The sequence below is a fragment of the Phocoena phocoena genome, chromosome 7 (genome assembly GCF_963924675.1).
Source record: "Phocoena phocoena chromosome 7, mPhoPho1.1, whole genome shotgun sequence".
NCBI lineage: Eukaryota > Metazoa > Chordata > Mammalia > Artiodactyla > Phocoenidae > Phocoena > Phocoena phocoena.
In genome coordinates, this window is record NC_089225.1 from 61,627,010 (window position 1) to 61,653,485 (window position 26,476).

The 26,476-nt window shown below is 36.9% G+C and overlaps 1 protein-coding gene across 4 annotated transcripts in view; it reads right to left on the reverse strand.

Moving 5' to 3' along the window:
* The window catches only part of ZNF385B (zinc finger protein 385B), a 312,776-nt gene that overhangs the window by 227,138 nt on the left and 59,162 nt on the right, over positions 1-26,476 (reverse strand). Inside the window, exon 2 of one of the 4 annotated variants that reach the window (XM_065880694.1) lies at positions 13,158-13,173. The exons of the other annotated variants lie outside the window; for them this stretch is intronic. Within the exon in view, the coding sequence (XP_065736766.1) occupies positions 13,158-13,173 (16 nt within the window). The remainder of the gene's footprint in view (positions 1-13,157; positions 13,174-26,476) is intronic. 4 annotated transcript variants of the gene reach the window in all.

The following is a 26,476-nucleotide window of genomic DNA, read 5'->3' on the forward strand; positions in this document are numbered from 1 at the left end:
TAGTTGTTATAATCATTAAGAAAATCCAAGGTTTAAGAAAAGAATAGCTTTGGTGTCTCCTGTCAATTGCATATTGCTTATATAATGAAGGAAGCTATGTGACTATAAAGTCTCTTTTTCTTCTAAGAGTAGATGTGCAATTTTATTTAAATGATCAATTATCTTATATAGACAGATGGAAGGATGAAGGAAGAAATAAAGGAAGAGAGGAACAGAGGGAGGGAGGAAGAGAAAAGGAAAAAGGAAAGAAGGAAGGGAGGGAGGAATGGGAAATTCTTTCCTTTTTTTTAAGGAAGCATCTCTTTATCTCTTTAAATATAGAATTATAATTGACATTGGTCTTAGCAATGTTTTTGTGGATCTGACTCCAAAGGCAAGGGAAACAAAAGCAAAATTAAACGGGACTGCATCAAACTAACACAGCAAAGGAAAACACCATCAGAAGGAAAAGGCAACCTACTGAATGGGAGAACATATTTGCAAATCATATATCCAATAAGGCGTTAATATCCAAAATATAGAAAACTCATACAACTCAACAACAAAAAAATAAACAACCCAATTAGAAAATGGGCAGAGGATCTGAAGAGACATTCTTCCAGCAGTGAAGGAGATGAACAGCAGTGGTCCTCAACTGGGGATGATTTTGTTCCACAGGGGCTGTTTTGTAATGTCACAACTGGGGTGGAGGGAGGTACTACCAGCATGTAATGTGTAGAGGTCACGGATGCTGCTAAACATCCTAGGATGTATAGGATAGGCCCCCATAACAGAGAACTGTCTGACCCAAAATGCCAATAGTGTCCAGGCTGAGACACCACGGACTAAAGAAATACTTAGGAGGCAACATGGACTTCATGTCAGATATTAACTTTAAGTTCAATGCCAGATTTATCGAAATAAAATGCAATGACCACAAGAAAAACAAAATAAGTGCCAGTAACTGCTTTAGGGACAACAAAATTTAAATAAACAGGTGCAAATCAAAGCAGTCATTAAATACACATGTATAGTTACTAAAATGTTTAGAAGGGATGAGAGCTGTAAACTGCATTCCCAGCGTGGCAGAAATACACAGTGCCTAAATCTAGCATTGTCTACAAAAGAGGCATGCCCTTCACTCTGGTAACAGTCAGCAGGATCTAAATTTAGGTTATACTCTTCGTGCATTAAAATAGCATCAAGAAGCTCAGGAAGTCTAAAACCATCACACTCCAAGTTTCTGTGTATACTGTTAATAGCTACTTGCCGAGATCCCTGTTGTCTGTGTGATTACAGCCTATTAAAAACACGTCCTTTGCAAACTTCTCCCCCAAAATAGGAAATGGAGTTAAAGGAATGATTCTAGATAAAATTATTGGCAACACAAATATCACTATGTAGGCATTCATGAGGAATATATCTTTATTTACAAAGTTTTGTGAGAAGCTTTATGAAGCTTTTTTACGGGTTACTATGAAAGTTAAAATGCTTTCTCTCAGAGTTCTAGTGTCACAACGGTAAATTAGAAAAGCAAACAAACATTTTTATTTGAACAGAAGATCTACTAATTGCCTATCATGTGACTTGGATAAAAGTTGAACTGGAGAAAGGCTGAGACAAGCTTACTACTGAAAATGGGGAAAGATTAAGATAGTGCCTTGGTACCTTAATTTATCTGTTTAATCTCTCTTCTACTCAAACAACAAAAACCAGATGGACTAACTCAAGGTATTTCTTTTTCTTTTTCACTCCATATCAGAGGATCTTCTAAAATGAGTTAGAGATTATTAAAAATTCCGTCATTTTCTGAAATTTTAGTTCAAGATATATTCCTTCTAGTAAAGTACTCTCAATTGTTGCATTCTACAATCATCCAAGCAGATGCATACTACTAGAATAACAAACATGGAAAGGGTTCAGAATTAATGTCCTACAGCAAGGATGATGATTTTTTTTTTCTGTCAAGGGGCCATGACTCAAGAATAAAAAAGAAATCAGCTGCTTCACAGTTAAAGTCAAACTAAATAATGTTAGATTTTTCTTTTAACAGAAATACATATAATGCCCTCCTCTCATGGCCAGGTTCTTTTCCTGTGTTAGACACATGAGATACAAAAAGTATCTGCTTGAGTCACTCTCTCTCCTCACACTTGTGCTACCCTCTTCATGCTACATTTCCATCCCTATGACTATAAACAAATCTTAGCTAGGTACATGGCTACCTGGAAAAACATCTACCTTCCCCAGCCTCTCTTGCAGCTAGGTGTGGCCATGTGACAAAATTCAGGCCAAGTGAGATTTCCAGGTATTTTATTAATGGGAGAGGAAGCCACCGTGCTTCTCTCTTCCTGCTGCCTGGGATACAGGTATAATGACTGATGCCCAAGAAGCCACACAGGACATCGAGGTGCAAGCTGTGTGCTGAGGATGTTAGAGTAAAAGAAAGGAGGAGCCTGGTTCCCTGACACCATGGAATATTATACCAGATATGGATGACCTACAAGCTATGTTTAAGTGAACAAGAAATACATTTCCATTTTTCTTAAACCACTGCTATTTTTTCTTTCTGTCACTAAACATGACTTTAATTCAAACTAATACAATGCTTTCAAAACCTTTCTTTTCTGGCCAGCTGTATTCTCTGTCTTAATGTAGTTCAGGGTATGTGTTTTTAAGGAATGCTTCCAACTGCCCATTCTTACAGAAATTTCTCTCTGTATTAAACTAGGACTTGTATACACAGTTCCACCTGATCTTGAGCTTTAATAATATTGTGTATAAAAAGTTACTAATTTTAATTTACCCTATGCCCCCATGACTACAGGATAAATTCTTTAAGGTTAGAAATTGTGCTTTCTATCTCTTTCTATTCTCAATACTTTGAAAGATTCAATAGATGCCCACATATCTATCTGCTACTAGTTAAATATAAAGAAGGGGGAAGAAATGGAATTAAAGGAAGAACAGGAAAGGAGGGAGAGACAGAAAAGGAGAAAGGGAGAGAGAGGAACAAAAAGAGAGAGGACATTTTTTTTACCACACTGGTATGAAACTAGAACTCAACCACAGAAAGAAAAATGGGAAAAGAACAAACACATGGAGACTAAACAACATGCCACTAAAAAGCCAATAAGTCAATGATGAAATCAAATAAGAAATCAGAAAATACATTGAGACAAATGAAAATGAAAACACAACCTTTCAAAATCTGTGGGATGCAGCAAAAGCAGTTCTAAGACGGAAGTTCATAGTGATACAGACCTTCCACAAGAAACAAGAAAATCTCACACAATCTAACCTACCACCTAAAAGAATTAGAAAAAGAAGGAAGGAAATAAAGACCAGAGAGGAAATAATTAAAATAGAGATAAAAAAACAATAGAAAAGATCAATAAAACCAAGAGCTATTTTTTTGAAAAGATAAACAAAATTGAGCCAAGACTCACCAAGAAATAAAGAGGAGGACCCAAATAAACAAAATAAGAAATGAAAGAGAAGAAATAACAACTGATACCACAGAAATACAAAAAATCATAAGAGAATACTATGAACAGTTACATGCCAACAAATTGGACAACCTAGAAGAAATGGACAAGTTTCTAGAAACATTCAGGCTGCCAAAACTGAATCAAGAAGAAACAGATGATTTGAACGACTGATAACTAAAAGAAAAAATAGAATTTGTAAAAAAAAAAGCCAAAAAAACCTTCCTGCAAACAAAAGTTCAGGACCGACAGCTTCACTGGGGAATTCTATCAAACATACAAATAACTTATACCTGTTCCAAAAAACTGAAGAGGAGGGAACACTCCCAAATTCATTCTATGAAGCCACCATCACCCTGATACCAAAATCAGACAAAGACACTACCGAAAAAGAAAATTACAGGCGAATATCTTTGATGAATATAGATGCAAAGATTCTCAACAAAATTTTAGCACACTGAATCCAGCAATACGTAAAAAGGATCATACACCATGATCAAGTTAGATTCATTCCAGGGCTACAAGTATGGTTCAGCATATGCAAATCAATCATTGTGATACACACATTAACAAAGGAAAGACAAAAACCACATAATCATCTCAAGAGATGCAGAAAAGTCATTTGACGAAATTCAACATCCATTCATCTCACCAAAGTGTGTATAGAGGGAACATACCTCAACATAATAAAAGCCACTTACAACAAACCCACAGCCAATATAATACTCAATGGTGAAAAGCTGAAAGACTTTCTGTTAAATTCAGGAAGAAGACAAGGATACCCACTCTGAACTTCTATTCAGCATAGTATTGGAAGTCCTAGCCAAAGCAATCAGAAAAGAAAAATAAATAAAAGGTATCCAAATTGGAAAGGAAGAGGCAAAACTGTCACTACTTACAGATGACATGATACTATATATAGAAAACCCTAAAGACTCCACACAAAAACTATTAGAACTAATAAATGAATTCAACAAGTTAGCAGGATACAAGATTAATATATAGAAATCCGTTGCATTTCTTACACTAACAATGAAATATCAGAAAGAGAAAGTAAAAAAAAAAAAAAACCATTTAAAATCACATAAAAAAAATACCTAGGAGTAAACTTAACCAAGGAGGTGAAAGACCTATACACCGAAAACTATAAAACACTGATAAAGGAAACTGAAGGTGATTCAAAGAAATGGAAAGATATCCCATGCACTTGGACTGAAAGAATTAATATTGTTAACATGACCATACTACCCAAAGCAATCTACAGATTTAATGCAATCCCTATCATATACCCATGACATTTTTCACAGAACTAGAAAAAATAATTTATATAGAGCCACAAAAGACCCAGAATTGCCAAAGCAATCCTGAGAAAAAAGAACAAAGCTGGAGGCATAACCCTTCCAGACTTCAAAGGTATAGTAATAGTAATCAAAATAGTGTGGTATTGGCTGAAAAAACCAGACATATGGATCAATGGAATAGAATAGAGAGCCCAGAAATAAACCCACCCACCTACAGTCAATTAATCTATGACAAAGAAGGCAAGAATATATAATAACGACAGTCTCTTTAACAAGTGGTGTTGGGAAAGTTGGAAAGCTACATGTAAATCAATGAAATTAGAACACTCTCATGCCATATATAAAAATAAACTCAAAATGGTTTAAAGACTTAAATATGAGACATGACACCATAAAACTAGAAGAGAACATAGGCAAAACAGGCTCTGACATATATCATAGTAAAATTTTCTTAGATCAGTCTTTCAAGGCAAAAGAAATAAAAGCAAAAATAAACAAATGGGACCTAATCAAACTTGTAAGCTTTTGCACAGCAAAAGCAACAAAACAAAAAGACATCCTACAGACTGGGAGAATATTTTGCAAACAATGTGACCAACAAGGGCTTAATTTCCAAAATATACAAACAGTTCAGACAGCGCAGTATCAAAAAACCAAACAACCCAATCAAAAAATGGGCAGAAGACCTAACTAGACATTTCTCCAAAGGAGACATACAGATGGCCAACAGGCACATGAAAAGATGCTCAACATTGCTAATTATTAGAGAATGCAAGTCAAAACCACAGTGAAGTACTGCCTCACACAGTTCGGAATGGATATCATCAAAAGGTCTACAACTAGTAAATGCTGGAGAGGGTGTGGAGAAAAAGGAACTCTCCTACACTGTTGGTGGGAATGTAAACTGGTACAGCCACTATGGAGAACAGTATGGAGGTTCCTTAAAAACCTAAAACCAGGTACTACAGCAATTCCATTCCTGGGCATACATATGGAAAAGATGAAAACTCTAATTTGAAAAGGTACACATACCTCAATGCTCACAGCAGCTCTATTTGCAATAGTCAAGACGTGGAAACAACCCACGTGCCCACCAACAGATGATAGGCTTAAGAAGATGTGATACACACACACACACACACACACACACACACATACACATACACACACATACACACACACAATAGAATATTATTCAGCCATAAAAAAGAATGAAATAATGCCACTTGCAGCAACAAATGGGTGGACCTAGAGAATATTATATTCAGTGAAGTAAGTCAGACAGAGAAAGACAAATATTATATGATATCACTTATATGTGGAATCTAAAAAATAACACAAATGAATCTATATACAAAATAGAAACAGACTCACAGACACAGAAAACAAAATTACAGTTACCAAAGGGGAAAGAGAGGTGAAGATGCATAAATTAGGACTATGGGATTAACAGATACAAACTACAATACACAAAATAGATAAGCAACAAGGATTTACTGAATAGCACAGGGAACTTTATAATAACCTATAATAGAAAATAATCTAAAAAAAATATATATATATGGTTGAATACCCTTGTTGTATACCTTAAACTAAAACAATATTGTAAATCAACTATACTGTAATAAAAGAGAGAGAGACAAAGGACAATCCATCAAATGATTAAAAGCAACATATTAATAACTTTTTTCCTCAAAATATATTTAATAAAAACTTTTGCATTTTCACACCTGTGGGCATTAATGGCACATTATAGAATCAATTCAAGTTCCTACTGGTTAATCATTTCTGAACAGCACTTTGGAAAGCAAAATGGGGTGGAAATCTTTGGCGGTGGGAAGTGGCTCAACTTGACACAATAACTCTCCATTAGCCTAGAGGATAAGAATATGTTCAAGCCATTCTGCTGCTCTTCTTTGCTAAAATACTACTGCTACTACTACTGCTACCACCGCCACTAATAACAATAATGACAACTGCTAATAAGAAATTAAATTGAAGAAGATGTAGAATTTTGCTACAAGCTCATAATGATTACCATCTGAAACTCTTTCTTGTGTCTGAAGAAAAGCAAAAAGCCAACTGAAAGTTACATCTGTGAGCCAGGCTCAAGTTAAGACGGACTTTCTCATAGGTGCTGTCAGAGATTAAGGAACTTAATCTTCTTACACAATTTGCCAGATTAGGAGTATCTTCTTGTACTTGCTTGAAACAAAATTAGTTCCTACACTCCCTTATGCATCTAGCTTTCTTAATTATGGCTTATGAACTGATTTTGAACTTCTGAGCCTTGCCAGTTTTAACTATGTATATATCTTATTTATGCTTTTGGACACCCTGTCAATCTAAACCTGATTCCTGATTTCTCTCCATTTTGTCCTAAGTTGTTAAAACTTATGATTTTAAAGTGAATTTTGACTACAATTAACCCTGGCTGATAAGAAATGGCTCCACTTTCTTTCTCATTTCTTTTCCTTTTTAAAAAATAAGATTTTTACTTTGGAATAATTTCAGATCTATTCCATTTACTTTTGATAATGAAGTTGTGTTTATTTTAGGAATGCAAGGTTGGTTAAGCATTCCAAAATCAATCCAATTATTACCACTTAAACAGAAGGAGAAAAATCATGCAACCATCTCAGTAAGTGCTGAAAAGCATTTGAAAAAATAAAACATCCGTACTTGACAAAAAATCTTAGTAAATTATAAATAGATGAAAGTTCCTTAGCTTGAAAAAAACTTATCTATAATCAAAACAGTATGGTACTACCATAAAAAGAGACACATAGGCCAATGGAACAGAATAGAAAGCCCAGAAATAAACCTACACATATATAGTCAAATAATCTATGACAAAGGTATCAAGAATACACAATGGAGAAAGAATAGTCTCTTTAATAAATGTTATTGGGAAAACTAAATATACACACATGCAAAAGAATGAAATTGGATGTTTACACCATATACGAAAATCAATTCAAAAAGAATTAAAGATTTAAACATAAGACTTGAAACCATAAAACTCCAAGAAGAATACATAGGGGAAAAGCTACTTGATGTTGGTCATGACGATGATTTTCTGGATGACATCAAAAGCATAGGCAACAAAAGCAAAAATGATAAGTGGGACTATATCAAAATGAAAAGCTACTACACAGCAAAAGAAACAATCAACAAAATGAAAAGGTAACCTACAGAATGGGAGGAAATATTTGCAAACAATATAACTGATAAGAGGTTAATATCCAAAATATATAAGGAACTTATACAACTCAATAGTAAAGAAATAAATAACCTAATTTAAACATGGGCAAAGGAGCTGAATAGATATTTTTCCAAAGAAAACACACAAATAGCCAACAGGTACATGAAAAGAAGCTCAGTAGCATTAATCATCAGGGAGATGCAAATCGAAACCACAAAGAGATATTACCTAACACCTGTTAGAATGGCTATTATCAAAAAGATAAGAGATAAGTATTGGTAAGGATGTGGAGAAACGGGAACACTTGTACACTGTTGGTGGGAAGGTAAACGGGTACAATCATTATGGAAAACAGTATAGTGGTTTCTCAAAAAATTAAAAATAAAACTTATCATATGATTTAGCAATCCCACTTCTGGGTATATAACCAAAGGAAATGAAATCAGTAAAATCAGTATTTTTTTTTGGCTGCCCCGTGTGGCCTGCGGGATGCAGGATCTTAGTTCCCTGACAAGGGATCGAACCCATGCCCCCTGCAGTGGAAGTGTGGAGCCTTAACCACTGGACCACAAGGGAAGTCCCTAAAATCAGTATATCAAAGAGACATTTGTACTCCCATGTTTATTTCAGCATTATTCACAATAGCAAAGATATGGAAACAACTTAAGTGTCCATCAATGGATGGATGGATAAAGAAAATGTGGTATATATATATACATATATATATATACATACACATACACACACACACACACACTATCATTCATCAGCAAAAAGAAGGAAATCCTCCCATTTGTGACAACATGGAAGAACCTGGAGGACATTATGCCAAGTGAAAAAAGCCAGACAGAGAATGCAAATACTAATACATGATCTCACTTATATGTGGAATCTAAAAAAGTCAATCTCATAGAACCAGAGAATAGAATAGTGATTACCAGGGGCTGGGGAGTGGGAAATATGGGGAGATATTGGTCAAAGATATCAAAAGATATTGTATCAAAGCATACAAACCTTCAGTAATAAGATGAATAAGTTCTCAGAATCTAATATACAGCATGGTGACTAACACAGTATACATGTATAAAAGTCCAGCAGTACCAAATGTTGGTGAGGATGTGGAAAAATTAGCATTCTCACACACTACGAATTTTCCGATTTGGAAAAACTTTTGAGGAAACCTTGTATTGCTGAACATATGCAGACCTTTTGATCAAGTAGTTCTACTCCTAGGGTATGTGTATGTGTATGAATATATGTATGTATGTACCTATGCATGTGTACATATGTGTGGAGATAATATATCTATCTAATAGAGACTTTGTTTCTTTATAGTAGTATTATTTGTAATAGCTTCAAACTGGAAACAAATCAAATGTTTCTCAATAGATAAATTTTGTATATTTGAAATGTAGAATACTATTCAGTAACAAAGATGACTCAACTACAACCATATACAACTCAAAAGGACCCTGATATAAAGAAATACATATTTTATGATTCCATTTATAAAATTAAAATACAGGCATCACTGAATTACATTATTAGAAGTCAGATAGCAGTTATCTTTGGGAAGGAGGGTGGTGGTTATTGGTTCAAGACTGGGCACAAGGGGGCCTTCTGGGTGCTGATAATGTTCTATTTCCTGACCTGGGTAGTAGTTACTTAAGTGTATTAACTGTTATAATTCATTAAGGTAAATACTTTGTGAACTCTTCTGAGCTATGTTATACTTCAATATACTTTTATTTGAAATATTCATCTTCTGTCAATTTTCTTTCTTTGTTTCCCTTCACTTATTCTGTTTTTAACTTTAGAGTGTTAAATATTAAAACCTAAGGTCTTGAGGTCCTGAGAGAAGATACAGCACTATAATTATTAAAAGCAGTAAGAAATGTTACCAGCATATAGCAGTGCACACATTTTCACATCCACCATCTCAACAATCATCACAACCCTGTGAGAGCTAAGAAGCAGTGAAGGTTTCTTTTTTAATTGATGGATAAACTGGGACTCAGAAGTGGTTAAATTTTGTTCTGCTAGTTCATATGTCTAGAAAATGGCAGAGTTCAGTATGAGAGTTCTTGATCACTAGATTGTTGTTCTTTCTACTGTACATGTAGTCATTTAAAATAATATATAACTAAAATAAATAATCTATGATTCAAATAACTGTATTTTTTATTTGATTCTCGCTAGACTCATTTTAAGTCTTCAAAACTGCCATTGCTATTTTCTCCCAAACCCCTTTTTTTAAAAAAATAAATGCATTTAATGAGGTCAATAACAGAAGGATAACATTTACCACTTATTTATATTTTTCCCACATCAATTAATGTATATGAAATATATGTCATACCTTCTTAAATACAGAAATTTCAAATGCAGGTAGGATTCTGTTTTGGATACTCTTTTAAAACTAAACTATAGGGACTTCCCTGGTGGCAGAATGGTTAAGAATCCACCTGCCAATGCTGGGGACATGGGTTTGAGCCCTGGTCCCAGAAGATCCCACATGTCATGGAGCAAATAAGCCCGTGCGCCACAACTAATGAGCCTTCGCTCTAGAGCCTGCGAGCCACAACTACTGAAACCCATGTGCCTAGAGCCCATGCTCCTCAACAAAGACAAGCCACCGCGATGAGAAGACTGCACACCGCAACGAAGAGTAGCCCCTGCTCGGCGCAACCAGAGAAAGTCCGTGCGCAGCAACAAAGACCCAACACAGCCAAAAATTAATTAATTAACTAATTTAAAAAAATCTAAACTAGAGTAATACTACTGATCTGTTCAGGGACTTTATGTTCTAAAGTTCTCTACTTGATTTTTCTAGTCGAAAGGATAGGAAGAACTATTAGTTTCCTAACCAGTGGTTATACAACTAGAAGAATGAAAGACAAAGAGAGAAATATTTTAGACGGTGGTTAGAGAAATAGATTAGAATATTTTGCTAATAGAACAATGAGTATGATCTGTATAGCTTAAATATTCTTTGATCACTACAGGATACTGCTCTAACTTCTAGCAGGTATTTTAAAATTGCATACCACTGATCACAATGGGTTCCAGGAAAAAGAGTTCATATGACTAAATTGACATCATATACACTATTAGAAAAAAACACAATCGGGAGGTTTATAAAACTGACGATGTGTTAGGAGTCTCACCCTTGAATGTGGGAAACGGTTGCTGTTCTGTTCTTTCTGGTAGTGTACATTGATACAAACTTTATGGAAGAAAGTCTGGCAAGTGGTATCAACAGCCTAAAATGGGCATTCCCTAAGGCCCTGTAACTCAATTTACAGCAATTATTCAAAGAAAACAACTAATGACACACAAAGATTTACCTACAAGGATATTTGCTGCAGCATAATTCATAATGGTGAAAAATGTACTGTAGCATAAATGTCAAATAATAAAAGAATATTAAATTACCCATGGCATATTAATAAAATGGGACACTTTGGAGCCATTAAAAATAACATTGTAAATAAGGAATTGTTGTGAAGTGCCATTTGGCAGGGCAAATCAGTAATATTCAAACCCCAACCTCAACCAGTCACCTTTCACCTGCGACGCTATCAGGACACAGATGCACATGTGACAAGGTCGAAGAAAGGAATAATACATTATGGTAAGGCTCCTGGAACTTTTAATACTTCAATGGCAGCAGAAACATTTCTGACATAATTTTTCTATATTAGCAGGACCTGATTTTAGTTATTATAAGTTCCACTTTCCTAACCTCTCTCCTCTCTTGTAACTTCACTCCGTTTAAGCAGGTCCAGAACAGAATTTCTGAATGTCTGCTCCACTTTATTTGATGATTTCCCCCCCCTCTATTTCCATGTATGGTGCTAACCTGATTTAACCTGTTGGATCTTTGTGTCCTTCTCCTGGTTTCTTTCTATTTCCTACTTTTCTTGTTGTAACTCCAAAAAAATATATCCTTTTATTTTTTTGAAACTGATCTCTTTTATCCCTTGCTTCCGATCCCTTATGTTCTGATTCCAAATCCTAGCAATAGTTTCCTTGTTCATTTAGCACATTCTGAAGGCTTTTTGCTTTCTCATTGTGGTTTAACTCTGGGTCTGAACAAACCTATCTACTGGAATTTAGATGGATTATGGAACAGGCCTATAATCTCCTTCTTAGCCCTTAAGGTTTGTGATGATTTCACTGAGTTTTTATTCCTCATCAACCCAAGAAGAAAATATAACAACATTTGGTAGAGGTCCCCAATCCTATTACCTATTTTTTTTTCCATATTATTAACTCCATTGCCCCATGAGGTTGAATCAATACTTTGGGTCTCTGAAGTTCAAAGCTGAGATCAGAGCTCATGTACTCGAGTCTACGGGCCCCTGATCAGGAAGGAAAGTCGTCCCTACAGGGGTAGAGAGCAACTGGCTGGTGGAGAAGCAGCCCTGAATGCAGAATCTCAGCTGCCTTCTCTCTCATTCTCTCTTTCTGAATGTCTTTTAACGACTTAAAATGTAAAACAAATAATGACAAATAACTAAGTGGGACCAAAAGTACCTTCCAAACAGTAAGTACAAAAGCATCCCATTTTTGTTTTAAAAAAATGTCCCACACAACCACACATAGAATTAAGATGGGAAGCTTCAGTGGCTAATGGTGGCTGCCTGTGAAGGGTAGAAGTGTGGTGAGACAGTTGTTCCAGCTTACTTTTTCTTATCTTTTCATTTCTATGTTTTTGTCATGGGTTACAAAAAAAACCACATACACACATTTATTACTTTACCACTAAAGAATATTAATGTTCATTTCTTTTTTTTAATGTGGCCACTTTATCTTGAACACCCTGAACAAACCATGTTTAGAGCCTAAGTGTTTTATCTGTTTCCAATTTTCCCTGATTCCCCAACTTCTTTATCTTTTAGTGCCATTCTCATATGACATTTCCCATTTTTAATTTTAAAATAAGAAAGGTTATAGAATTTAGAAAGAAAAGTTTTTCACATTTCATGAGGGACCTTACAACCTTCTAATAATAATAATAATAAGCACATATAATCTGGTTTTCAAGCCATTCACTTTCACCGTCTGCTAGCAGGGGTCTCCATTAGCAGATCAAAATTATGCAAAATGCCAGTGACCATTTCTAACCATTCTAATTGTATGCTCTGTAGTATCACCTTTGTGCTTAGACTAGAAATAAGCCCTGGACAGATACATACTCAGAGTTCAGTGTGTTTGTGGAACATGGTTGTAGAGCTGCTTCCATTTACTCTGTTGAGGTAAACAGTTACATCTTCACTCTGCTTAGCAGAAAATCACAAGAAACACTATGTCATAAACAAATGAGAGTATGAGGTCACTTTGACTCACCTTCTAAGCTTCTTCCACTTTAAAATGGTAAAATAAAATATTCATGTGCTACCATTATGTGGCTGAACAAAGAGGGAGGCATTTCCTCTTACTTATATTAATCCATGACTTCCTATAGCCTTATACTAAGTCAATCATTTACAGCTACATCTACCTCATATATGAATGAGCAAGGTAGAAAAAAATTACGGCCACGCAAACAATGCTTGTCGAATAACATAAGAATCGACAAGTGAGACAACTAATCAATCTTCCTAACAGCATGACAAATAGACTGAATCACATTTCAAACATTCATTGGCACTTTGAACAAAAAACACAGAATAACCTATTTTTCCAAGGGATGTCCAAGGATGCCCAAGGCAACCTATCCTCCCTGAGAATTTAGAAAACATAAAGGAATACTGAATGCAAGTTTATTTTCTGAATTAAAAATTTAAGCACTGTCAGTGAAATGGTAATACTGAAAGTAATTTAACATCTTTTAAGGCAATTCAAAGTGCTTAACTTATTTAATATAATTATCTCTTAACATTGTTATATAGTTTCTTTTTTCCTAGTGCTCTTTAGAAAGGACAAAATACCCTTCCTTTTACCATAATTTCCTCCTTGTCTATGTCTAATTGAAGAGCTTTCTAACAGGAAACTGGAAAAGTGGATAATTACTGCTCTGGGGCCTCTTGTCAACTATGAACTTGGGAATTACAAGAGTTTTGGGCCTTGCTTAATGAAAAGTGGCTGAACTAAATTTTCTGCATCTAACAAGTATCTCTTTTTTTCCTTTTGGAAAAGAGTTTCCCAGAGAATCTCTCTTAATAGCCACTGGCAAGGCCCATAATTCTACTACTGAAACAATGAGATCTATTTTCCAGATCATCAGTCTTCATTCTCCAGACAGATACAATTGTTTGAAGAGTTGCGATTACATTATCCCTTGGTGCTTCTTCAGCCTCCACATTTGACTGACTCCACAGTTAACAATTAAAAGGCCAAAGGAATTGAGGATTAATTTTTATCTCTAATAATAAAAAGTTCATTGCATTGAATTTCTTGGTATCAGCATCATTGCCCTCCTTATTATAATCTTGCAAAAGGAGAAATGGAAATCAATACCCATTCATGGACTATATAATTGGAGAGAAGAAACTGCAATCATCCTGACTGTATGGACAGCATAATCTTTTACTACCTACAAATGAGTCAATTTAAAGTGCTAGGATTAGCCTATACAGCTTAAACTTCATCCATCCTCTGGATGTTAAACATCACACGTTTTTGAATAGCAATCTATATGTATCAAGAAACAGATCTGGTAGATTACAAACCAAACGTAGATAACCAGGACGAACTGCACATAGCATCATCGTATGTATGCGCTACTTTATTTGTCATCAAAGGCCAACAGGACGCAGTGCCTAGCTGCCTTCTAATAATCAGAAAGGGGGCAGAGAGTGCCTCTTCCTGACATTCCCTTCTCCTCCCATGCGGCACTACTGTTCCCTCATCTCATTGTGTTACCATCAGTTCTGTTCACGTTGGTATTCTCTTCAATGGCTCTGGCTCAGAGATTCAGATTCCATAGGCCCCCACTGGGACCCAGGGATCTGAATTTTTCACCAGAAGCCACAGCACCAGTAAGGTGTGGTCTTAGGGTCAATTTTCAAAAAAAACATTGCCCCATTCTGTGAGCTTCTGGGGTACTGCATGGCCTCTGTATTGAGTATTGGCATAGCAACTCAGATGTGATAAAAATTCAAGAAAAATAACACTGAAGAAACATTACCCTGGAAAGAGCAGGATTTACATTAGAAACTGACTTGGGGAAAGGAAGGCTCAAGATTTGGGTCCTATTAAGTACCCTTTTACAGACTTGTGTCTCTGAGTCTCAACTTCTTCACCTGTAAAGTTCGGCTGTAGGAGAAGAAGAAGGTAAAGTATGTGAACAATAGGCTGGTAGAGAGGACAATGTTTTGAGTGTATGATTTAGGACAACTTTCCTTGATCCCCAAAGCATAGTACCCTCAACTTACCCTCCCCTAAAATCGGGAAAGGAAAAAAACCACTCCATGAAATCATGTCAGAAGTCACCAGACAAATAAAATATTTATATTTTAACATTAAAAATGATCTTAATCTGCCAAAAACTGAATGGTTTTCTTCTAACAAAACTGAAATTTTGTTTGAAAATATACAACTTAAAAAATTACCTGAAGTCTATGGAACAGTTCATCTGTGGGCTTCTGAAAATTACTTCACAACTATTTTTGTTGTTGTTGCCAATTCTCATGAGACAATTGACTAGTCAAGCCAAAATTTGTATAGTTTTATCAAAACATCTCCATATTTTATTCATTTCAGATGAATAAACACAAAACTAGCACAGTCATATTTTTAACTAGATACAGGACACTTCCCTCACTTCCCACTCCAATATAATTTGGCATAATTAAGAGCTATCAAGAATATCCATGAGTGCTTGAGTTGAGTCCTGTACTAAATGGGAACCAATCACAAAGGAAAGAATCCAAACCATTGGGACTCCCCCAGGGAAAGATGACTATTACTGGATTACCTTTAAAGGAATGGGCTAACTAGTAAACATTGACTTAAGACATGTGAATACTGTAATTTGTCCCTCGGTTCCTGTTTCATAGGATCAGCCGCTATTTGTGTTCTCTTGATTCACCTCATGAACCCCGAATTTCTCTATTTCAAAATGACTGGCATGGACTGCACTGCTCCATCCCAGTCTTCGCTGACTGCCCTGTACTGCTTCTCAAGCCTTATCTCAGGAAGTCCTGCCAAGTGGATTCTTTCTTGCCTCTTAGAAATACCACCCCCTCTCTCTACCTAATTATCCAGAAATTTGCTAAATAAGAAGCTACTATATTAATATAGTATATGTTCCTGGTATATAATATTATCAAGCAGGCATCATGAGAATATAGACCAGTGATGTAGAGAACACACCTGAAGTTCGATGAACCTGGGTTCAAGTTACGACAGATGGGAACTAGCTGTGCGGCCAATAAGGTGCCTATGTCTCTCTGACCCTCAGTGTCCTCATCCATAGAGTGGTGTTAACACTAGTACATCATTGGGTGTATGTGAAATTAAAAATGCTGCATGCACGATAGCACAAGGACTGACGAAAGCATTTGTCCAACTGCTGGAAGCTACTATATTCGTGCTATTATTAATGAAAAATCACATACTTTAGAGTCATTGTTAGCTCAAATCATGGCTCTGCATTTCAGCTTCTTCGTTTGTAAAACGGGGCTGGTATCAACTCCCTTACAGATTTGGTGTGAACATTAGAGATAAAATATGTTAAAATCCTTGGTAAAACGCCTGGTACAGAGCAAGCACTCCATGGATGGCAGCCATTGCAAAAATTACACGTGGAAAGTGACTTTGGTTGTGAGACTGTAATCCATATGCCGTTAGTATCAAGTTGTTAAAAGTTTAAAAGCCTTTTGACACATCTTCAGGGCTGCTATTCTCACTCCATCATGATCCTAGCACTGTGGAGGAGAAATTTTTCAGGCACGAATGCCTGATGCCTCTCTCATCCTCTGTCTTCTAACAAGGGCTCTGCCTCTACCAGCTCAGTTCCTTTCCCTTCTCTGCCTCAGAGCAGGGTTCTGTTGCCAGGCAAGTTCTCTGGGACTTTTGTGGTCTAGAAATGAAAGAAAGAGGGAAAATACATGGGTTAGAGTTGGTGGAGGGGCTTGGGGAAGATTTAGAAAAAAGATACTCGAGGAGCTGAGGGATGGTGGGGAAGGAGATGAAGGGGGAAAAGAATTTCCTGAAATACCGTTTTGTTTTATGTATCCTCTTCTGAATATTCAAGGAAAGGAAGTAAAAGCCTTAATTAAAAAGAAAGAAAAAGAAAACTCTTCCATTGTTGGACTATGTCCTTTGAGTGCCAGTGCTCTGAGGCTGTGCCTGGTGAGTTGTGGCTTCTATTGGGTAATAAATACTAGGGACTGAGAAATTTCCACTGCTCCTAAGGGTAGAAATGCGAGAGGAAATCAGACGCTGCGTGGAGACAGGGGCTACTTGATTTCCTAGGAGGGTGGCCATTTGAGGGAAATACCTTTAGAACTCTTTAACATCCTGGAGCAACCAGAGGCAGATAACTCGTTTGCCAATGGTTGACAAGGAAGAAAGGCCTCACAAGTAAAATCAGAAAACCAAGGGATCAGGTGACCAGGGAGGGGGCTGCTAGTGAGATGTGCCTCAGAATACGTGTCCCTCAGTGCACCTGGAGACGGTGCTGGGAAGAAATAGGTGCTCCACAGACACTGGGCCTATAGCGCCAGGATAACATGACCTAAGTGCAGGAAGTAGCACTAGTGGTCCCAGTGCAGAGCAGTGCACGGAGGGGGCAACTGCAGGAGAGAGAACTGGGAGAGAAAAGGAAGGGATATGGAAAACCAGAGTGCAGGAGAAGGGGAAGTAAGCTTATTGAGCTATGCAACCATGGCAGTAAAGTGCTGTGCAATGGATATTTTCCATCTGCCCTTCCAGAGCCAACATGCTCCGTTCTCCACCCTGCTCTGTGTCCTGGGAGACTGTAGACTAGATCAGTGGCCCTCTTGTCCTCGGGCTTCTGGTGGAGTTTAGTTAACGCTGGCCACCAGCAAGAGACTGGACTGCGAGAAGAGAGGGAGGGCAGGGGTTTGCTTTGTTTTTACCTTAGACTGTGTTTGGTTTTGCTCCTCTCTAGTGGCAACAAATTGGCTGTATCCTTCCTGGAAGACAGCAGCTCCTTACCTGTCGGTTGTCCCCTTCCTGTAGCTACTTCTGGTAACTGCTGCCTTCAATGCTGCCTCAGGGTCCCGGGACAATAACTGATCCCAGCTGTTGCTAGTTCCTGGCCCATCACGGACTCCCATTTGTTCTCTTAACCCTGTCCGTATGTTTGAAAATATTCCCTTCCTTAAACTCTCCTCAATTTCCTGACAAGAGTACCACCTGCTCCCTGCCCAGACACTACCTGACAGACCCAGGTAAGATAATAACTGCAAAATTAACTTCACGTTAATAAAGCTACAGTCACGATAATAGGATCTATTTGTAATCATTTTCAATGATGATTTTTTTGTAAAATAAGGCAATATTATATTTTGCAGAATTCTGTTATTCTTAGAATGAGTTGATATACATTATTGCACCATAGAGAGAGACTTAGGTTCAAACCCCTTTTCACCATTTTCTGTGTTAAGTTAAATACTTCATTTTTCTCTGCCTCAATGTTCTCATCTGAAAAATGGAGGTAATAAAACCTTCTTCACAGGATTCTTATGAGATGGAATGAATCCTGCTGGATGCATGCCCACTCACAGGAAATTCTTAACCAATGACTGTTGTACTTGTTTTCTTATACTTTCATCAATTCCTTTTCTACCACAAGTCTCAATTTAAGAAATCTAACAAGATTGTGGGTTTTTTCAAAGATGCTTATATCTGGGTGAACCCAATCAGTTCTCTCAGCCCTGATTTAGATCTAGATGAAGATACTCTGCTCAGCTCCACCTGCATCCACCTTGATGGCAGAGACACTGTGGCCAGGATCCAGCAATCAGTACCTCTGTCACATTTCCCTTTGGTGAAAAATGAGCTCTGAAGTATTTATTTGTTCAGAAACATTTTCCAAATCAGATCAGTTTGTGCTACGTGCTGCACTTTAAGTTATTAATCAAAGTCCTCGGAATTACTCTTGAAAATGCTAATAAACTAGTGATAAATAACTTTCAAACCCTAATATGACTCAAAAATTCATTTTCACAATCTTATTTTTCTTTTGTGCCATATTTGCCATAGTGAACATTCTTGAGAAGTTTGCCCAAGATCTACCCTGCTGAAAAAGTAAAATATCAGCCACAGAGAATATCTTAATCTGAGTTCTGTTCTTTTGTATGTTAAACATCCTACAAGCCACAATATCTTGACTATTCCCATACCTTTATTCACTCACTCAACTGACCTAGATTCTCGGGAATCTCCAGGAAGTAAAACACACAGAAACTCACACCCTGATGGAGCTTATGCTCTAAATACAAGGCTAGTATATTTTCCTCATCTTTCCTATATCTCTGTTTACCAAAAAGTACTGAATTTTCAACAAATCTAGTGTTTCCAGATAACATATAGGATGTCCAATTAAATTTGAATATCAGATCAACAACAAACTTTTTTATTATAAGTATGTCCTTGGACATATTTATACTAAAAATTATTTTTGTTGATCTGAAATCCAAATTTAACTGGGCATCCTGTCTTTTTATAGGCTAAGTCTTGCAGCCCCAAAGGGGTCACTGCTCTGCTGGCTGAGTGACTTTTGTGCACCTCTGTTTTTGGACCTAGGTTTGCTCCTATATTAAATGAGGAAGCTGGACCAAGGGACATTTAAGGTCCCTTTCAACTCCCAGATGTCAATTCTTCCCTAAGCAAACGATCTTGTCATCACATACATCTACTCCCTTTCCTCCGTTCATCAACTTTAAAACTTGCTGTCCATTCTCTGACATGACTGAGACAATCTCTTCTTTCCTCACTACCCCTTGGTAATAATCTTTATCAGACCCCCAGCTCCATGTTGATTGACTTAACTAAGTATCAATGCCAAATGCCCTACATTTGAGTACCATTGTACATTTCACAAAGTATTTTCACATGCATTACTGCATTTTTGATGAACCAATTTCTCTCCTACATCCCATCCAAAAAGTTTTGCTGAAGTTGTCTTTCATGCCACTGTGTAAATAATCTTTCTTGTCCACCTGGGCAAGCATTAGCAACCTTCTGAGAGACCGTCTCTCAATTAAAATAAGTCTGCTTTCATCTCTGAAGAGTTTTGCAGGGATGCTACTGTATCAATGTTGCATCTTCAGCGCCTGTCCCACAGATGCTGTTGTATCAGTGTTGCATCTTCAGCGCCTGTCCCAGGGTTGCTGCTGTATCAGTGCTGCATCTTCAGTGCCTGTCCCACAGATGCTGCTGTATCAGTGTTGCATCTTTAGCACCTGTCCCAGGGATGCTGCTGTATCAATGTTGCATCTTCAGTGCCTGTCCCTGGGTGCTCGCTGCAGCTTCCTTCCTGCGCCTTCTGTCCACAGGAGCAACTGCTTGCCTTCTCCCATGACAGGCCCTGTTCTTTCACCTTCCAACTCCAGTCCCCTGAGGTCCTGGCCACTCAGTGTTGTCCCTGCACCAGCAGCATCCCATTTCCTGTGAACTTGTTAGTAAATACACTCTTGGACTCTGCCTGAGAGTACTGAACCAGAATTTGCCTTTTTAAGTTCGAGAAGCACTGGATTAGAACGCTTCTAGTCAGGTGCTAGTTTTCCGTATTTTCCCAGGAGATCTGAAGAGGATAATTTGATCTATATTTATTAGACTAACCCAAGAGCAATGGTTCCTAACCTTGTTTCTGCCAAGGTACACCCACAGGATGACACAAACTGCCATAAAGAAGAGAGGCTCACCTCTGCAGTGATTCTCATCCCGCCCACCCCCACACTCCTTTTGCAAGTCAAGTCACTCTTCAGCATCAGCTAGGACGCTGAATGACTGCAGTAGGGTTGGGGGGAGAAACACCCCCTCCATGTCTTGATAACTATAACACTGTTCCCTAAATACACAAGCAATAGGAGCAAATGAATTATGAACTTCCATCCTTTACTGGCTGTCTGAAATGACCAAATAAATGGACTCATTTTGAAAATGGAGAGAGTAATGCAATAATGAATTATTTCTGATACAGAGATGCTTAATGAATAATTTAAAAGCACTTTACAACTTCAGAGTCCTCAGAGCTATAACTAATAAAAACAATCCAGAGTTCCACTGGCATTTTTTTTTTTTTTTTTTACATTTGTGTTGTGCTCCACAAAGCTATTCTTGGGACTGATAAACATATAACACCACTCCAAAGACTTTTTCTGAAATAATCACAAGGTACAAAAAGATTGACAGAACCAACAAAGCAACTGCTTGTCTTGGTAAACAGGCATTTGGTTGTTATATCTTCTTCAGCTTCAAGGGACAAAGCCAAAACAAATGTAGAAAAACCGGGTGTTTGTCTGACTGTAATATTAGTCTTTGGGTAATAAGATACCAAAAGGCAGAGAAAGAATCCTTCTATATGCTGAATCCTCAAATAACTCAAGTTTGTGGAGTTGAAAGTTAAAATGTATTACATTTTTTCTTATAAGAGCAATATCAAAAAAGGAGTATCAGTGGCCCAAAGATATTTGAAGGCTAAAAATATCAAAACAATGATTAACAGACTTGTTCACATTCAAATATAGAAATTTATCTGTTTTAGTACTACATTCAAGGGTTGAAACTCAAAGGAATATCCAATTGCTCAGAGAGATGAACAAGAAAATATTTCTTAAGGTCAAAATTCAGCATTATTATAATTAAATTCTACACAAGAGTTTACTATGAACCGCTGTGAACTCACAGCTAAGCTGACCTGATAACCAACTCATAGCCATGCAGATCTCTTATCAAGTCTAAAGTTCATTACTATCAGGATAATTAAAGTGGTATCATTAGAATGGGTAAAGAGATGACAAGGCCATTGCTGGGCCATAGAGAAAGTGGAATAGCCCTCAGCTTAGCTGCAGTAACACCTTTTTTTTTTTAAACCCTGGATTTATATCACTGAAGTGGCTGTGCAAATACTAGTCACCAATTCCAGTAAGTTATGAAATTCACTTGTAAAATATGTATTTAAATTCTTTAAGAGAAAATACAAAATTGTCCACGAATTGATATTTTAAAGTTAAGACACACCCTACTGAGCATGATGGCATATAGCCACACTGTTCCCACAGCAGGAATTGAATAAACCATGTTAGGAATGGAAAAGAAATTGGACTTCCGGGTTTTTAAAGTACAGCAGTTGTCGACTTCTGAAAGAAGAAAATTGTGAGCTTTGGTTTATCTTCTTACCATTTGACTCATTCTACCTTTTTTTTAAAAACTGCTTTCGCTCTGTTTCCTTAGGGCCATATGATGCTTGCTTTTGTATGTGGGTAATCGGCGCTGGTTAACTGTGTTAGAGAAGGATGCTACCGAGATCACAACCAGAGTTATGAAATCCTTGTAGGTCAGGGAGCTTTACTCTATGTCATTGACTACACCTCTAACTTGGGTGACCATACAACTTATCATCCAACTAGGGATATTTGGAGAGCACAAGGAACTATGATTAATAGATACATGGGCAAAACTTAAAAAGAAACTACTAAAAGAAAACATGAGAGTAAATCTTCATGATTTTGAAGTTGGTCACCCACCTCTATAATCTCACCAGAGCATCTAACCAACTCAGTTTCCAGGAAAGGACTGGTGAAAAAGTTTGATCAGTTTTACACTCACACTGACACTGTTTGAAAACACAAGTCAAAAAATATGTCCTAATAAAGTGGTTAGGAAGAATTTTCAGACAGGAAGAAAAAAATGACTCATTTAGGGATATTCTTATGCACAGTTGTCTCTGAACTACTTTTCAGTAAGCCTGAATTGGCAGCACTGTGCTATCTAACAGATTAAGCATATGTTTAGGGCACCCACAAAGCCAGGGCCCTCCCTCCAAATAAGTTCACCTACAATGAACCTTTCAAGAACTTTGCATTAAAAAACTATAGAAAGAAGCTGTTTTCATCTCAGTATACAAATTGTGCATATAATTTCCGAAATCCAATCGAACTCAACATCCACATACTGGGCTTTGAAAGTGTAGTATGACTTTTATTAGGAATTATAATTTTCTCAGTGCTGGGACAATCTACAGGTCCTAATCCAGCCCTGCAAAGAAGGAAATGTGGACAGCAATAGTCAAAGAACAACATCCAGTTCCATTGATCTACATACAGATGCCCAAGAGGCACATGAAAAGATGCTCAACGTTACTAATTATTAGAGAAATGCAAATCAGAACTACAATGAGGTATCACCTCACACCCGTCAGAATGGCCATCATCAAAAAGTCTACAAATAATAAATGCTGGAGAGGGTGTGGAGAAAAGGGAACCGTGCTACAGTCTTGGTGGGAATGTAAACTGGTACAGCCACTATGGAGAACAGTATGGAGGTTCCTTAAAAAACTAAGAATAAAGCTACCGTATGATCTAGCAATTCTACTCCTGGACATATGTCTGGAGAAAAACATGGTTTGAAAGGATACGTGCGCCCCAATTTTCACTGCAGCACTATTTACAATAGCCAACACATGGAAGTAACCTAAATGTCCATCAACAGATGAATGGATAAAGAAGATGTGGTACATATATACAATGGAATATTACTCAGCCACTAAAAAGAATGAAATAATACCATTTACAGCAACATGGACGGACCTGGAGATTATCATACTAAGTGAAGTAAGTCAGACAGAGAAAGACAAATATCATATGATATTGCTTATATGCACAATCTAAAAAAAATGATACAAATGAACTTATTTACAAAACAGAAACAGACTCACAGACTTAGAGAATGAACTTATGGTTACCGGTGGTGGGGTGGGGGTGTGGGGGGGTGGAGGGAGGGATAGACAGGGAGTTTGGGATTCACATGTACACACTGCTATATTTAAAATAGATAACCAACAAGGACCTACAGTATAGCACAGGGAACTCTGATCAATACTCTGTAATAACCTAAATGGGAAAGAATTTGAAAAAGAATAGACACATGTATAACTGAATCACTTTGCTGTATACCTGAAACTAACACAACATTGTTAATCAACTATACTCCAATATAAAATAAAAATTAAAAAAAAAAAAGAACAACAGTCAAGCTTAGCACAGACACAGACAAGAAGGCCACAGCAAGGACCAGTGGGAACCAAAGACCAAAGAAGCATTCCCATCCCCCACTGTTCCAGTCAGTGTAAGAACTTGGTACCGTCAAATGACCCTGGGGGTAGGGGAGTGCCCAATTAACTGAGGTTAAACGTGCTACCATCTTGGAATGAGATTTAATTTTGCTTACAAAAATAAATGTGTATGCCATTTTTTTGCACAACTGATTTTGTGGGGTGAAAGTCATGCTCACCTCACTACCTATGTCCATCTAACAATGGTTGTGAGTTAAGCTATTGGCTTCTCTACAGTCCAACTGGAGATTACAATGTAAGATCCCTACCAGTGCTATGGTCTTAAGGTGATGCTAATCACAAGAATCTATGTGCTCTTTTCCTTTTTCAGTAAATTGAAACAATATTTGTAAGTGTATGAATTGTACAGCTGAATTCTGTAAGAAATGGAATCATTAAAAAGAACTTGCTAACTAGATAACTATTTATATATATGAAGAGTTTTCTGTCAATATTTCAATAAGGAAACATAGTTATCAGGATACACAGCTATTTTTTAATGAATCGCAGCTAAGGCAATAGGTATGGTAAAAATTAAAGTATTTATGTCACAAAGGTTTTAAGCTGGGTTTTAAAATAACCATCGTATATATTGAAGATTCTGGAAGGTAATTATTATTTATCTAACTTTGGCATCTCACAAAAGCAATTCACCATCTGGGAGGATAGGATAACTTAGAGTAACACATAAATTCCAGAATCATTTATTCAAATCAAATATCCATTTTTAGATCAAGGGCAACTACTTCTTCATAAAATAATAGTGTAATATATTACCTAGAAATGAATGTTACATATTTATAACTCTGGCGGGTAAATCCCAGTCATACCATTATTATGCCATTAAACTGGAAATATATAGAGTTGAAAAGAGGAGTGATCATAATAAAAGCACTTTATTCTGCACATAATACCTGAAATTCAATCTAATACAACTTCCAAATACCAGAAGTTTAATGTTTATGGTCTTTATTGAATAATCTTCTCTTTCTTTGACTGAAGTCAATAAAAAGTCATCTCTAAACTTTTCAGTGAAGCTAGAAACCATTCCACTAAACTACAAGGTCATCAAGATAAGAATAAAATCAAGAGATCATCCTTATGATCTCTGCCAGCTAATGCTTTAATATTTTTCTTCTCCACCTCAAAACCAGTTTATTTAAATGTTTTACCATATTGAAATTGATGTTTTGTTAATGTAGTTTTACTTGCACATTCGTATTTGTTTTATTAGAGTTACTTTAAGGAAAATAACGTTATCAAGTCACGTTATAAATATGCTGGCAAGCCCTTTCGTTTTGGAAAAGACAATTTTAAAAACTTTTAATTGTGGTAAAAATACATAAAAGTTACCATTTTAGCCATTTTTAAACGTATAGTTCAGTGGCATTGAGTACATTCACACTGTTATACAACCATCAGTACCGTCCATCTCCAGAACTTTTTATCTTCCCAAACTGAAACTCAGTATCCAGTAAACTCTTATTTCCCCCACCCCTCCACGGAGGAGACAATCTTAAATAACATGTTTTTCAAAAACACACATTTGTAAGTTGGAATTACACTCTTAAGCAGAAACCCTCAATTAAAAAGCTCTAGATTCTGTTTCACGCTTTAGAAACGATGACTGAACACTGTCCTCTGTTGGAATATTGCTGGCATTAGTGACACATGCCATTGCAGACACATTTGTTGATGTAATAGAAGATTCATAGATTTTGGATTTAGGCTATGCACTTATTTTAAAATATCAATGGAAATACTACAAGCGTTGCGGAATAATAAGTTCTCACGTGATTTAGTAATTCCTGCTTTTAACAAAAGATTCAAAATACATATGGGAAACATGGCTATCAAATAGTATGTTACATTTGTATACCCACACGACAGCCGTGAGGTACTATATGCATTCACCCTAGCTTTTTCATCTTTACTCCCAGATTCAAACTGCCACATCAATATGCCATGTGCCACGGACCCCCTGCCCCCATGCAAATTCTGCTCTTTTCCAGTGTGAGCTCTTGATTTCAGATTATACATCTGTGCCTACAAAATCCAGAAACCCTCAGTGATGATAACGGTAGATAGCAGAGCATGACAGCAAAGTAAGACAATTTTTGTGGGATGCCGAATAAATTCAGTTTGAAGGATGGTGGGACTGGGAAAGCAGACAGTGTGGCCCAGTTTTCATGGTGATCGTGAATGCTCCTCTTGGCATCATCTGATACTGCATCACGTTTACCTCATT